This window comes from Oculina patagonica, chromosome 8 (genome assembly GCF_052425735.1).
Source record: "Oculina patagonica isolate OP01 chromosome 8, crgOcupat, whole genome shotgun sequence".
NCBI classification, from domain to species: Eukaryota; Metazoa; Cnidaria; class Anthozoa; order Scleractinia; family Oculinidae; genus Oculina; species Oculina patagonica.
Window position 1 is genome coordinate 10,022,062 of NC_135765.1, and position 15,933 is coordinate 10,037,994.

Genomic DNA, 15,933 nt, shown 5'->3' on the forward strand with positions numbered 1-15,933 from the left:
TCCGCTGGCGTCACAAGTGGTTCAATGAACGCTCCTACAAATCCCGGAAAAATCCGGGTTTAGAGCCACGAGGGTTAAGACCAAGACCAATTTTGCACCAAGAACTGATCACGATTTTTTTTTCGATTAGCTTTATATTTTTAGAATACAGTCGATAATCTAAATGGACGGTCGTGTGGAAAGATCTATCCTATAATTTATGTATTAGCTTCTTGTCACAAGAATCCTCTGACGTGCAAATAGATGACGTTCAGTTACAAGTGGTTCAAGGACCGCTCCTCCATATCCCAGAAAACATCCTGGTTAATAGCGCCACAAGGGTTCCGCCTTCTACCGCATAACAGTTAACAACCATTGTGGTGGGTAGTCATTATGTATATAAGTTCTTTGATTCAAGAAATACAGTAGATTAAATTGCTGGCACAGTAGTTGACTGTCGTGTCCCTTTCTCCAGTTTCATTTCAGTTCATGAGTTTTCTGTTATCATGGGCGAAAAGGTTTCTAAAATGGAAGCCGTAATCGAAGCAAACAACATATTCACCGTTGATCTACACAAAGCTCTCGGAAATGAGCAAAACTTCGCCGGCCAAAACCTGTTTTATTCGCCGAGCAGTTTGAACATTGCACTTGCCATGACTTTCATGGGAGCAAGAGGAAACACAGCTGCGCAGATGGCCAAGGCTCTTCACTGGGACGCGATGCCTAAAGAACAACTCCACACTGAAGAAAAACACTTTCTCCAAGCTCTCCAAGCGTCGAACACAGCAAATATCCAACTGCTAGCTGCAAATCGACTTTTCGTGCAGAAGAACTTCAGCCTGGTGCAGGAATTCGTGGAGGGGACAAAAACGTTCTACGATGCTGAGATAGCCTTGGTTGATTATCAGAAAGATACAGAGGGCGCTAGAAAAGAGGTGAATGAATGGGTCGAGCAGAAAACGAAACAGAAGATCAAGAATTTGATTGCCGAGGGAGCATTTAACTCACGCACTCGGTTGACCCTGGTGAATGCAATTTACTTTAATGGCTTTTGGCAAACCCGTTTTAAAGGCGAAAATTGCCAAATGAAAAAAAAAAGGGGGCATTAATGCATTGGTTTGTAGAGTATTTTTAGACAATTGGTCTTGTATGCAATAAAAGAAATACAAATAAAATAAGCAAGGCTGACACTATGTAGAACACCTAAAACGACAACGGCATGATAGAGCACAAACTGAAAACCAAAATGCAACCGTGGACAGCTGTTTCGAGCTGGTTTCTCTCATAAGCACGGTGTAGCACAGATCCAACGTAACCCAGCAGCATTTTCGTTCACGGTCCTCAAAGTACAGTGGAACCCCCATTTGTCGAACTCTAAGGGAAAAGAAAAATGGTTCGACAAAACGGGAAGTCCAAGAAATGGGGGTAAAACTGCAATGTTCTACTAAGGTTCGAGCAATCGAGGGTTTGAGAAATGAGATTCCACAGTAATACACTTTTTATAACAAGGTAACTTTGCCATATTGAACTGGAAGTTGCTGTACCATTGCAAGTAAGAAATAAAATCTATCTCTTGGAATGAGTTGTTTTAGACGCTTACTTTACATAATTTCAGCCCTCTAATCTGTCCTTTCCCCTATAATGGAATATGCAAATTTACTTACGATCACGCAGTACATTATGCATGCATTGCGAACCTATTGAATACGGAGGCCATGTCGACTGTTCTAATCTTCTCTATTTAAAAGTTCTATTCGGTGTAAAAAAAAACACAAAAACAAAGATAACGAAGCGAAAAGAAAGAAAGAGGGGGTAAGGGCAATACTGAAACAGCTACTTTACGTTAATTACAATACAATAAGCAGCAGTAGTTGGCAGCCGCTATTCATTCATACTACAGTACAGTCAACTCTCTCTTACACTAACGGACACCTCTATAAAACGGACACCTTGTGTTGGTCCCTGCCGTTTTTCAGTCATTTTACTGTAACTTAACTCCCTATAAGACGGACACCTCTGTATGACAGATAACGGACACTTTGAAACTGTCAACGGACACTTGAGAAGTGTTTTCTTTTAGTGAATATTACTTCAAAACTTCGTATTTACATTAAGCAAAGTTAGTCTGCGCCTCGAGGATACCAAAATTTCTCTCCAAAAACGAACCGCCATAACAGATTGCCTCTATAAGGTGCATGGGCACCAAAGATTTAGTTTTCTACTAACAGTATTAAAGTTTGTAGAACTAATAAAAGCTCTCAATTATTTTGTTTGAAGTTTTCTTCCAGTTAGCAAAGTGTACAGTTAATATTTTAGACTAAAAGCCGTAAAAGTTCACTCGAACAAGCGAATAAATATAGACATCAGTATTCCAGTTTGCAACATTTACTACAAAATTATTCAGAAGCAGTAAACTATTGATTGTAATGAACAAACTAGTCGACTTTCTGATATTGTTTTTGTTCCAGTTTGTAGGTTTTGCTTAAGTAAACTACTTTAAACAGACTCGGAACAGGATCATTGTGCATAGGTTCAGCTTTATTATCTCAGAATTACTGGTGTCACGTTACCTCGACTCTCTATAAGGCGGACACCTCTCTAAGACGGACAGTTGAAGCCGGTGCCGACGGTGTCCGTCTTAGAGAGAGTTGACTGTACATATAAAGATTGCACACTATCAAGAGCTCATTACTATGCAACTTGCTCACACAAATTAAATGGCATGTTTAAATTCGGCTAACCAGGTGAAAACCCATTTTGTGTGGGCTTACACGAAGTATCAGTCCAGATAATGACATGCGCCGTAAACTATTTGGGTTCATGGCGGACCGAGTTTTCTGCGGGGTAGATCCACGTTTTGCCTTCTTTCCGATAAAGATACTGGAAACGAGATATTAAAAATGCCCGCCGTGAAGTGGGCACAACTCTCCTTTGTGCTTTGTGTTTTTATGCAGTTTGAAACCAATGAAAAAAAAAAAACATTTTAATGCCTTTTATCTTACCGATGTTGGATTACTCGCCCCCGAATTAGGAACTGGGTTCAATTCGTTTCTATTAGGACTGATAAAACAGCCGTTGGTGGAAGAGAGTTGTTTCCGTGCAACGAGGACTACCAACACGATCAAACACGAAAGTGTGCAAACAAACCATTTTTGATTACGAATGGACCAGGTGCTGATGGGTGAGTCAAAACAATCAACTTAGCAATCAAATGTTTCGCTTTTTCTTTTATAAAGTGCACGACAAGAAGACAGATGTTTTCGTTAGTACGAAATGAAACGCTGTTATGTTTAAAGAGGCACACATATCTGTGCTTAAAATCTTCGTAAAAGTTTGCATTTATAGCCTGTGTACAGTCACTTTCTCTCCTTAAAAAAGAAATTCGATTTTGTTGAGGAGAGTTGATCAATATCGCAGTACAAAGGCTAACATTTAAGGTTTTAAATACACGATGTTCGTGTATATAATTAAAGCGAGAAAAGGATACACATTTTCCTTTCATCACGAAGTAAGAGGAAACAAAATCTGTAAATTTGGCAAGTTAATTTTGAATATGACAAATACGCGGCTAAAGTGTTTTCTCTTTCTGTTTTTTTGGCGTAAAATAACGATATGCGCTGATGACACTTCCAAGTAACACAAAATTACAATAACAGAAAAAATCAAGTTTAAAAACATTGTAAATAAGCTTTTTTATTTTCAGATACCAAGAGATTTGGGTGGGGATTGCGATAATTTTAGGCAATTGCAGCGACTTTTCTAAGACGAATTTGCATTCGATGAAACAAAAATCGGACTAAAATGCGACTACGTATAAGATTAAGAACATAAGTTAACTCGATGCACATTATTAAATTCTGTTTATTTTTCTGTATCGAGTTAAGCCAATTTAAGATTAGTAACTCGCAGTTGCTCTTTGGTCTTCCGAAGTTAATTAAAAATTGACAGGTGTAATAAAATAACTTTCATGTAATACTTGAATAAAAAACGAAAATTAGCTACGAATGGCACGAAAAAAAAATTGTACGTTTACATGTCAACTATCACCGTAAATTCTTAAATTTGTACACCCCCGAAGTCTATTAACTACCCGAAGGTTTGTTTGGCGACAAAAGACCTTTTCCACTAAGAAACCAACAGTTTTTTTCAATTTATCTCGAAGATTTTCACGAACAAATGCTTTCAGGATCCTTTCCATTTGAACTCTCGATTGAAATAGGTATGATTTTTCCTTTACTCAGCATTTCAAGGATACAGCTTTCCCTCAAATAATGGACTTCTTGAAATTTCTGACTCTCTTATCCTAATTTCCATTTCAAATGATTGGTCGACTAGTGTCCTTATTGTGTGACTATATAAGAACTATTCCCTTTTCTCTTGCGCTAAATGCTTATCCTACTTTCTGGATAAATCAACAATCCCTTTTAAGAATTGAATTTGAATTTTATTTTCACGACTCCGAGGTAAGAGCACTTTTGAACGATAGCTAGTTAGTTAGGTGATTCGAAGCTTCAGTTTTCCAGACAGTGTTTTTTATACCTAAGCTTCCTTTTAAAATTAGTTTAGTTGCGTTGCGCTTCAAAAAATCTCACTAAAATTTATTCTCAAATTGCGTTTTTTTTTTTTATTTAAAATATAAGTATACAAACTAATTTGGGTTACATAGGGGAATTGAGTCGAATGGTTCCTAATGAATTAAAAAAAATAAACAGGGAAACACTGGTATCACCGATATACCCTTAGCATACTAAATAATAAGTTGGAATATTGAGACAAGGCGCTACGAGATGTTTACATTTTGCCGCCCAGCCGTATGAGCTCTCTAGAATTAATGACAAGACATTTGCAGTTTTTTCGTTTTCTCTTTGACAATGAAAAACAGTCAACATCTTACTTTTGACCATCCAATCCCCTTGTACTCTTTTTTTTTATTTTCAAATAAAGAAAACTGCACGGAGTTGAAGGAAAGAAAATGACTCAGAAAACGTATTTACATAAGGGTGTCCAATGGGCAATTATTCCTATTTTTCATCTTATGCACCAATAGGATTAAAGGAACAGGATGGCCTTGTAAGCAACAGAGGCAACTGGTGACTGACAAGTGACCTTTTGACAACCACCACGGACCGCTGCAAGCTCCAAAAAAGAGTTTTATCCTTCATGCTATACTAAAATGGACTTAAATAACATAGAAGCAACCACCAATTTTTCCAGTACAACGTTTCATTGCCCACACACACCAATTTCGTGGGACTTGAATGCCTCTTTTTTTGATTGGCTTATAGTGGCTATGGCACTCATCGCTTCCACTCCTACCATTCTTTTAAATTCAATGGTAATCATTGTTATGAAGCGAAGTAAGGAGATGCAGAGAACATCAAACATTCTGTTGTCTAGCCTGGCCGTTACCGATCTTCTCATTGGCGCTATAGTTATGCCGTTATCTTTCACTGTTGATTTCTTAATATTATCTCAAGCTTCGTTTGCGAATACATGTATGTTAGACTTGGTGAAAGTTTTCATCGCGGTTTTCCTCTTTTTTGCCACCCTTTATCACTTGACTATCATTGCTTGGGAGAGGTACGTGGCGATACAAAAATGGATGGACTATAAGATTATCGTCACAAATGGCCGCCTAATAAAACTCGCAATAGCTGCTTGGCTCCTCGCACTTTTCGCTGCGGTTCCAGCCTCTATTATGGCAGCTGTCGGTGTGGATCATAGGATTGTGGAAGGCTGGTATACCATGTGTGCTTTTATGGGAGCAATTTGTATAATACTTATTGCGTTCTTTTACCGAAAGGTGTACCTTGGAATTCGCAAACGTAAAATAAATGAAATCAGCCAAGTCACAGTTCTAATGAAAGCGAAACTCGAATCTAAAGTTGCCAAGACGACAGGCTTGCTAACCGCAGCACTGATGTTCTCCTATATTCCAATATTTGCATTTGAAATCTTGGGTAACTTTTTCCCAGTCTTTCGCACAAGTACCGCTGTTCGATTTACAGATGCGGTGACGCAATTGAACTCTCTGTTTAATCCTCTGCTTTACTGTTATAGAGACCGCCGTTTTAGGAATTCCCTTCGAGAGTTGCTAGGAAAGGGAGAAAACCTCAAGCACTCCAGCCAGCATTTGACGCCACCGGATTTGTTAGCCGAAAGTATCAATTTACCTCGACAGAGCAGCATAGCAGAGAAAAACCTACTCGGCGCTTGACAAGATCAACCTCCTGCAATCCACCCGAAGGTTTAGATTCACTTCATGGAAGACCACGTGAGAAAGTAACGTTGAAAAGGTCCTTGTCTGCCCCCAAGCTCAATAAATGCAGTAGCTCCTTTGATTGCTTAAAGCGGATGCAACCCTCGTTTATTATGATAACTAGTGCAACAATCCACGCCGAAAGCAGCGTGCAGCGTGAAAGCGAGGGAAAACACTTCTGAAAACACTTTCGAAAGTGCCAAAGATATGAACAAGCCTTAAGTTATCTGGAATAAATCAAGGTCGAAATCCTGCCATTCTATTTCCTCCGCAAAATTCAACAACCGTTGGCAGGGAACAGTTCGACACCAAGTCACCCAAGACCCAAATGAGAGACTCTCAAAACGACGCCAGCAACCTTCATGGCCTCAGATGAAGCATCATTAGCTTTTATACGTTTTCTTTTTTTTTCACCGGATAAAGGCTTTTTATTTGTTTTGCCAAATTGTTTGCCAACTGCTGTTGTGTCTAAAAATAGACGAGTAACCAGGGTAAGACATTTTCGGTATTTTAAAAATTCATTTTTTAAAGCGATCTCTGTTTAAAAATTTGATAAAAGCAAGCTTTCGACTGCCAGTCTTGTTGTGTCGTTCACACACACCAACTAGAGTTTGCCAATTTTAGTTTGTCGTGTAAAGGCCGCTTAGCACACCATTCGAATTAGCTTCGCTTTACCTCGTGATAGATAACATTAAGAGAAACAGATTGTCGAGCTGTTGTATTGTTTACGGTTTCAAGCAAAATAAGGTTGTGGTGTGACCCGATAAAAATAATAACGTCAATAACAGTGACGTAAGCGAAACTCTTTTCGACCGGGCAGTTCAAATGAGAGGATCGGCTCATCTAAGGTTACAAATGCAGTCGTTTGTGTATTGTGGCTGACAACCATGAATAAGTATCTGCTCACGGGAGTTTCCACCACCTTCAATTTTGGAGGTGTCCATTAGCGATGACTTGCTGTAGAAGCGAAAAGCTCAGGTAATATAAATTCAGCTTTTATTACAAAAATGCCTCACATTCTTGTTTAAAAGATACAGAAATGAGGTACATGGAATTTTTTTTAAAGGAGAAATAGAGCGGACCTAGGGGGGCGCAGGGGGGGGCAGTTGCCTTGGAAATGTTTTCTTTTTCACAACGAGCGAATGACGAAAGTTTTCAAAGTTTATTGTAAATATGTAAATATGCCTTGCCTGTCAAAACTAAACAAATACACCTAATTGAAGAAACGTTGACCATATGTGAAAAGCATAAACCATGAATGATATAATCCAGTGGTATTCTGTGTAGACAGCATTGGTAAGCTTAGTAATTAATGTTCCTTTTATTAAAAATCTAGAAATTTTCTTTCTTTGAGAGCCTAAAGAGCATGAGTTATGCAACCTGTCTTATTATCATGTTTATTCGGTCACAGACGAAGATTATTATTCAGATTTCCCAGAAAACATTGGGTCACATCGTTCTTGGTTAAAACTTTTGAAGAGTCCACGATTCTTCAATCAAATGTATATTGCCCCTATGGCATCTAGACATAAAAAAGTGCAGGTCGTGCACACGCTTCCCGGAAACATAAAATAATGATGTATAAAAATGAGCATGTTTGCTGTTCATGTATGTGTAAAAATTTGCAGACAGAAGGAGGTAAAAATTACTAGTTAATGTTGATTTTGTCAGTTCTTAGTATCGCATAGGATATTTCACCTTTTTAGCCTTAGGGTTTCGTTTATCGAAATTCGCTAAATCTGAAGAACATTACTAATCCTATACACAGTGTGCACGTGCATATGTCACCTTAGCGATGTAACACGCAAATCGCGTTACACGGACACCAGAAGAAAAAATAATGTTTTTAGGTATGGTTTTTGGGGGGGGGGGAAGGGGCCGGGGTATTAAAAGGGCTTTGTCACGGATTTTACCAAATTTCTGAACGGCAAAAATTTATATTTGTGTCGTAAGAAACCTAAAAATAATGGTCCATTTTTATTAATAACTGCTATATTAGAGCATTAAAACTGTAAACAAGCGTCATTGGCTACAGATGGCTCGGATGGAAATGGGGGGATTGCAATTTGAAAGATTAAGGCTTAATTTTTCTTGTTAAATGGTTTCCGAGCATCTCCAAAAAATTGATATTTACAGCCTTGGTTTGATTTCTCTCAGCAAATTACGGCTATATCTTCCTTTAGATGTTCAAAGATAATGATTTCCATGGGTTAGGTTGGCTACCACTAATTTCAGAGCAGTTTAGATCAAAAATCTGCTAAATCCTCGTGACCTAGCCCCTTTAACGCTATGTGGATCACAATTCGTCATGTATTGCGTATGCTGATGTCTCTTTGTGCTTTTGCTTATTGCAAGAGTGAACATCCTTCTGCAGCTTAAGGTGGTGTCAAACGAGGACACATTGTTGCGGATACATTGTTGCTCAAGATGTTTCTTGGGTGGGCAAACAAGCGGGACACAAAACAAATGGTTTGGATCCATGCCGCGCAAACGGGGAAACATTTGTTGCGGACGCAAATGGTAAAAGATAAGTTATACATCACATAAGTTGGTAAAAAGAGCGTGAACGAGTTAGCATAGTTTCGTCACAGAAGCAAACGTAAGTCAGTCTGATAGGATAATGGAAAGTGTTAACCTCCTAAGCTTGTACAGAAGATCGTTGTAAATAAAGTGAGTTTAATGTTGCCGTCTTTTATTATATTGCCAAACTGTCTCGATAATCTTTGGGCAGCTGGAAAATTCGACCCGCTAAATTACCAAGATAAAATGGGAAGAATTGACTTTTGCAGCCTAAGTTGTAACTAAAATGGTGTGTTATGTGGAGGAAAGACTTTGGAAGACTGAAAGACTGAAATCATTTTAGTAATCTTGTTTTATTTTATTCTTAAACTATCCCAGTAACAAACATTGGATATGAGGCGAAATATAAACAAAGATTTTCAAAGGAAAGCCTGGCAGATTTACTGGATCCTAAAAACTTTTCTTTGCGTATTTTGTACAATTTTAAGCCTGGTTTTCACTAGTGACGCAGACAGGCGCAAAACAAGCGCAAGCATAAGTGGTTTGTGGCAAGTGAAAACGAACGCGACATAAGAACACGATTTTTACTAGTTACAAGGCTCAAATGCTTAGACGCGGGGGGAGTCTGGAACGAGTGTTTTTAACGGGCAGAGCCGGACAGACACGGCCAGACGTCATAAATTTTCTTGACAATGTGCTTATGTCACGGTATTTCGTTTTCGCATGCACAAGAAAAGGAAAAATTTTGATTGTGCTTGTGGGGGCTTGTGCCTATCCTCAGTGCGTCGAGGCCGTTTTCACGGTGAATTAAGAGTTGTTATGCTTGCGTCTGCACTTGCGTTTGTGCTTGCGTCGCTAGTGAAAGCCAGGTTTTATTATACATACAACAGAAAATATCAGTTAAAATTGAAGTAAACTTTTGACATAACAGATTGAATTAAAATTTTTTCAAGGAAAAATAAAATACTGTTAACACAAATCATGATCTTACATCGTGTGTAGATGTAGTAAGCAATTTACAATTAACTTTCTAAAGCTAAGATTGTCTCCAAAAGTTCATGAAACTTGTGTTTCCAAATTTGTAATGAACTGCGCAGTAGCTGGTTACAAAATTACAATGTACATGTGGCTGTATCCAGCAAAAGAATCTTGCTCTCTGTAACATCACTCAACTATTCCTCTCGATACCTTGTTGTTCCAGACCTAAAAATGAATAAGAGAAACTGTTGACTTGTGCCGTTGGCTATATTTCCAGAGTTACACTGGCGCAATCAACATCCAATTTAAGAGGCCGTATTTCTGAAAAACACCCACTCGAATTTGCGTCAAAAAATTATTTTGCCTGAAACTCTGAAAACTCTGGAAACTCTATGGGAGGCGCGGTGGCCAATGGAGCGCGCCGGACTCGGAGCGAGCGTCCGGGTTCGAGCCCTGGCCGGGGTCACTGTGGTGCTGGGCAGACACACCAAGTGCCCCCCACCCAGGTGAAAATGGGACCGGCGAAAAATGCGGGGGCCCGCGGTGGACAGCACCCACGGGGGGGGAAACCCAGCGCAAGCGGAACCGGAAAAGCCCGGCAGAGCGCCCTGGCCGAAGCGACCTTTTTTTTTAAACTCTGGAAACTGAAAGACTTTACCGAGGCTAGAACTAAAACGGATTTGGTTTGATTCAAAATGATTTTCTGGCCGCGTTAGGAATTATTAATTTTTTTGCCCCTTCGGGCCCGCTGCAACGTCTGGAAAATTAAAAAAAATAGGCATTTTTCGAGCCGCTGTCAAATATTTTATTCGAATCGAGCACCAACAATGTTTGTATCAATTTTTTTATACATAAGCATTTCTTGTCTTCTAAGAAAGTAGCAAGTTTTCCCTCGATTGACCTGAAAATGCGAAATCAGGGATATAATGACCACTACTGATCAGCATCGAACGAAAGTTGAAAAATGGCCTTGATTTAGAAGCGAATATTTCAATTTCGGGACCTAGACGATAACTCTACTCTACACGGCCGAAAAGTGTAGTCCTTTATCGGCAACACTATGCAAAATTACATGTACGTTTTTAGTATTTTTAAAGTTAAAGTCAAACAGAATCAACTATAAAGCGATTCCACTTTTCAGTTCCAACGTTAGAAAGATCTAGGTGTTATATTGCTATTTTTCACGCTATGTGCTGTTTCAATACATACGTGTTTGAATTCCCCTTACCAGGCATTTAAGTGTCTAGTATCGATGTATACACCTCATTGAAGAAATGTTGACCTTTTGAAAAGCATAAACCATGAACGATAAGACCGAATAGCATTTTGGGTAGACGGCATTGGCAAGCTGAGTTACATCTCGTTTGTTAATAATCACGATGACTTCTTCTTTTGGAGCCTTGAGAGCGTGATTTAAGCAACCTTTCATATCATAATGCTTTTTTTGTCACAGACGGGGATTTATTTTTCAGATTTCCCCAACAAAATTTGAGTCGCATCCTTCATGGTTTATGCTTTCACGGGTCAACGTTTCTTCAATCAGGTACGGGGACACTGCTATTCAAAACGTCCACTAATAAATTTACCATTCAACGTTTATTTATTTATTTTTCTTATTAAAAAAAGCAGACTTTAGGGCTAAAGAATTAACAATTTAAGAGCTGAGTGGCAAAGAAAATGATCTTTTTATAGTTAAGTAAACTCTTACTCACCGATAGGCCAGTTGAAGTCTTCATTTACTATTTGCCTGTACAAGTATTCCTTTACTTCGGGACGCTTCCGTGTCGCCGACGCGGGCCCCCTGATTTTGTTGTCTGCACCAAAATTGAGAAAACAGTCTTTTAAGCATCACACTAAAATATTAAACGTCAGCTAAGTAATAGTAACAGAGTGTCGTTTACAAAAAACGTGCGTGAGCGAGTCGCGATTGGTATTAGTTTCAGTTCTGATCTGGTTAGAAAGTGGCAAGGATTTTCTAATCGCTAAGCGAAGAAATGAAAAACCAAGGCATACGCAAATAGCGAAGCGCGCGGGAGGCGATTTGACTCAGAAAAAACTCAGACAAACAAACCGAAATGGTGGTCATTTTTTCTAAAACACTTTCTAAACAGCTGGTGTTTCTTAAACACTTTATTGAAGCGAAAACTTCGCCTAGATTCCCTCTATTTTTCTCAGAACATGCTGATGTCGTCTGAGCCTCGTGGGGGTATAATCATTTGTAATTTTAGCTTGAAATCTGGTTTTACATGTAATAAGCGTACTCGCCAAATTCGGCAAGCTCTTAACAAAAAAGGTGCCCTTCTAAAAATGTTCGCATTCGATTATTTTGTGCAAACAAAACAAACGACAATGAATATTAGAGCACAGTTTTGACAAACATTTCAGACCAGTTAACCACACTAGTACGCCTTGCGTACTTATATTTAGAACTGCGTATATTTCTTCAACAAGCCAGCTCAATCAAGCAAACCTCTTTTGGAGAAATGTTTGCAACTCTCCCTATTCTCCCCAAAACCGATTAACATTCAGTATTTACCTGAGGGTTTTTTGCTGCGTTTCAGTCCAAACGTCCGGTTCATTCGCCTGGAGGTATAGTTGATACATTTTAATAATAGGTAGCTCTTCTCTCGCGGAACAATAAAGTGCTTCGGTGGGAAATGAAAGTATGTGATTCCTCACCTGAAAAAAAAAGAACAAAAAAAACTTTATTTTTTATTTCTTAAAAAATGAAAAAAATTCGGTTAGTGACCAGTAACTTTTCTCGTTTAAAATTGCCTCATTCTGGTGCATGGTCCAATTGCAAATTAACAACTTAAATCATTTTAAAGAATAAATTGCAATTTGCTATAAACACTTGATAACCTCCGTTTTTTGTCGAAATCCGTCGATCAATCTCTGAATTTCGTCTTGTAATTTCTATTTTTTTTATGCAGCATTGAAATCCAACATATACTGGTTTCAGCACTTAACTGGGGTTTTTCGCGCTTTTTTCGAGCGCTTGGTGACCACTGTGAGACAGTTATAATTATTTTAGTCAACTCGCAAACCCGCATTGCCTCTGATTTCAATCGGTTTGAATACCTTTTGTTTCGTCTCCTCGCTTATTCTATTTGGCCTGTTGGCATGGCGACCGCGTTTGTCTGACAGATCATTTGGTTGTTTATTCCGCACTGTCCTCACTCTCCCTATGGTAATCCCGTGTATCGAACAGAATGCCTTTCGACACACCTAGCAAGTAAGTAAAACAATATAAATATGTTAGAAACAGAATATCATACGAAATTATTCCGTTTTAGGTTTATTATAAATTTTTTCAGTATAGTTTTTTTTTTACAGTTAAATGCGCGCAACCTTGAAAAAGTTATTTTGTTCTCACCAGCCCCGTCCCCAGGGCGAGCGCCCTGCTAACGAGGTTGACTCGTGACTATTTTGACACTAAGCAATCCCTCTATATTTCGTAAATGATACCTAGTAAATGTACCTGTATCCGATTTGATAGAATGTCTTGTACAAAGTAGACGTAAGACCTCTTCGACTCTCGCTTCGCTGAGATAAGTCCATGAAGGTAGGAGTTTTGGGCATTGAATTCACCCATGGCGTTAAAATCAGCCAATATTTTGTTCCTCGTCTCCAGGTCAACTTTCTTAAAACATTCTAGTTTGTCACAGCCACAGTCTGGACCTGTCTTTCTCGCAGGAACTGGGCGACCCTGGCAATCAGTGTACTCTTGTCCAGAGTTGCGTGCAGCTTTTCTCACGTTCCTCTTCCACCTTGACAAGAAAAAGCAAAAGACCTCTTAAGCCTGGTTTTCACTAGCGACGCAAGCACAAGCGCAAGCGCAAGCGCGATCACGCAAAATGGACAAATTTTGACCCTTGCTTGTGCTTGCCGCAAACACAAGCACAAGTATCCAAATGCAATGGGCTTGTGCTTTAGCTTGAGTCGAAGCCGTTTGCACGGAAAAATAAGAGCTGTTGTCCTTGCGCTTGTGCTTGCGTCGCTAGTGATCACTAAAACTAGCTATACTAATTAAGTTGGTTCATCAGCTCGTCAGTTGATTCCAGCCTGGAAGGTGTATTATTTAGCTCGCTCGTCGGCACGTAAGTCGATGTTAACCACGCTTTCATGGCTTTTCACTTGCTTTTCTGCACCAAAAATCTTTCTTTCTCGTTACACAAAGCGTAAAGATCGCCGAGCCACAAAGCCCAAAAATATATACCTTGCTGCTTTTATAAAGTTTTAACACTGTTTTAACGTCACTATCGTTTAACCGCCTGACGAACCACCGAATGATATACCTTCCTCGTTCTATAAACATTAACTCTATTGGCGACCCACCGACCCACAGAGCCACTAAATTAAATACCTTCCTCGTTCTTTTAGCGCTAATTGATATATATATATAGATGTATCCTCCCATAATTTTCTTCTTTATACATTAGGAGCTGACTCGTCCCCAGTCGTCCTTTCTGTCCCTCCTGAGTCCAGGGAGACTGGATCAAACTGAAATAGATTTAGCATAGAAACGTACCGGGATTGCGGATTTTTCCAATATGTTGAGCGGATTCCCGAACTTCAAAAATACAGCGGATCGCGAAGAACGAAGAAGGTATATCATATAGTGGCTAATTTCCTAAAAACCACACGAAGCATTAAGCACATGGACGTTCTTTATCTGTTGACACTGATTTTAATTTCTAGAGCTTTACGCCCTTTCAGTTTTAGGGTTTTTTCTATTCTGGTCACGTGACTTGTCAAATATGGCCGTGTTTTGAAACTTTTGAAGGACTCTTCAATAAAACTAAGTTGTGCAAACTCTTCCATAGGAGGTTCGGTTTCCAAAATTTGACGGGTAGAAATCTTTCTTAGCAACAAATTGGTAGTTAAGAAGAACCCCCCTTAAAGCCCTGGCCAAACGGTAAAGCAAGTGGACGCAAGTACAGACTTGCGCTAGCTAACGAACTCGCAAGTTTACTCACAAGTGCGCGCAAGTTGTCAAAAAAAGCCGCTTCAATGCTACTGCGCGCGCTGCAATTCGGTACTTAAAGTAAATAACTAGACTTGCGTGGACTAGCGTTGGATGGCCAAACGGTAAAAAACTTGGTTGACTTGCGTGCAAATTTTCGAACATTTGATCACGACCAAAGTGAACGCAAGTCAACGCAAATGCACTCAAGTTCTGGTTTAACGGAAACGCAAGTTGAACTAGCGTCTCCGTTTAGCCAGGTCTTAACACAGAAGAATATCTTTACCTTGAGGGATCGGCCTTTCTCTTTTTGCCGTGGCTTTGGGCTCCAGCTTCGTTTTCCTTGGTGTCCCAGTGGAAGCCAAAAACTCTCTTCATGAATGAGTCACTGAAATCGTTCTCACGACTAGGGACGTAATCCTCGTCATTGAATTCATACGGGTCGACAGTTGCGGTAGCCATGACTGAACTACTTGATGCGAAGAACGACACTGTTTAAACGGGCACGTTCTCAAAGCTCTCGAACAAGCTGAGTGAAAGATTTGAAAGCTGTGGTCGAAAGTTGCCTGATTTATATAGTACCATTCAAAGATATCAACCAATTGTAGAACAAAACGGGCAAATTAAAATCGTGTTTTATAAACAAACTAATTAGCGTGTTTCTCGCGTGTCACAAGTCCATTCAAAAGTCCTTTTCAAACTAATTAGCTTGTTTCTCGCGTGTCACAGGTCCATTCAAAAGTCCTTTTCAAACTAATTAGCGTGTTTCTTGCGCGTCACAAGTCAATTCAAAAGTCCTTTTCATGCAAGCACGTTAACTACGCCGCCCATTTTCCTTTTGCAAGGCGCGGGCTTCAATAATTTGTTTTCTAGAAATATCGAGCATTTCGTGGTAAACTTACGACAACAATTACACTTTGGAGTTTTTGTGCAGAGCTATTAAAACCCAAATTCGCGACTTTAAAAGGGTTAATCGTGTTTTATAAACAAACTAATTAGCGTGTTTCTCGCAGTCACAGGTCCATTCAAAAGTCCTTTGCAAACTAATTAGCGTGTTTCTCTCGTGTCACAAGTCAAATCAAATTAAAAGGTCCTTTTCATGCAAGCACGTAAATTACGCCGCCCGTTTTCCTCTTGCAAAGCGCGGGCTTTTATAATTTGTTTTCTAGAAATATCGAACATTTCGTGGTTAACTTACGAAAACAATTACACTTAAGAGTTTTTGTGCAGA

At 39.3% G+C, this 15,933-nt stretch overlaps 1 protein-coding gene and 2 pseudogenes across 1 annotated transcript; 2 read left to right on the forward strand and 1 right to left on the reverse strand.

Moving 5' to 3' along the window:
• The first annotated feature begins 336 nt into the window (after window positions 1-336).
• Window positions 337-1,088, forward strand: LOC144664139 (leukocyte elastase inhibitor pseudogene; annotated as a pseudogene).
• A 4,064-nt stretch (window positions 1,089-5,152) lies between these two features.
• On the forward strand, window positions 5,153-6,420 carry LOC144664140 (5-hydroxytryptamine receptor 1E-like; annotated as a pseudogene).
• A 5,048-nt stretch (window positions 6,421-11,468) lies between these two features.
• Window positions 11,469-15,164, reverse strand: LOC144664141 (uncharacterized). The gene is made up of 5 exons (XM_078525260.1): window positions 14,989-15,164; window positions 13,218-13,506; window positions 12,818-12,964; window positions 12,273-12,415; window positions 11,469-11,550 (listed from the first exon to the last, which is right to left on the reverse strand). The coding sequence occupies exons 1-5, from the start codon at window positions 15,162-15,164 to the stop codon at window positions 11,469-11,471; spliced, it is 837 nt and encodes a 278-aa protein (XP_078381386.1).
• Between the last annotated feature and the right edge of the window lie 769 nt (window positions 15,165-15,933).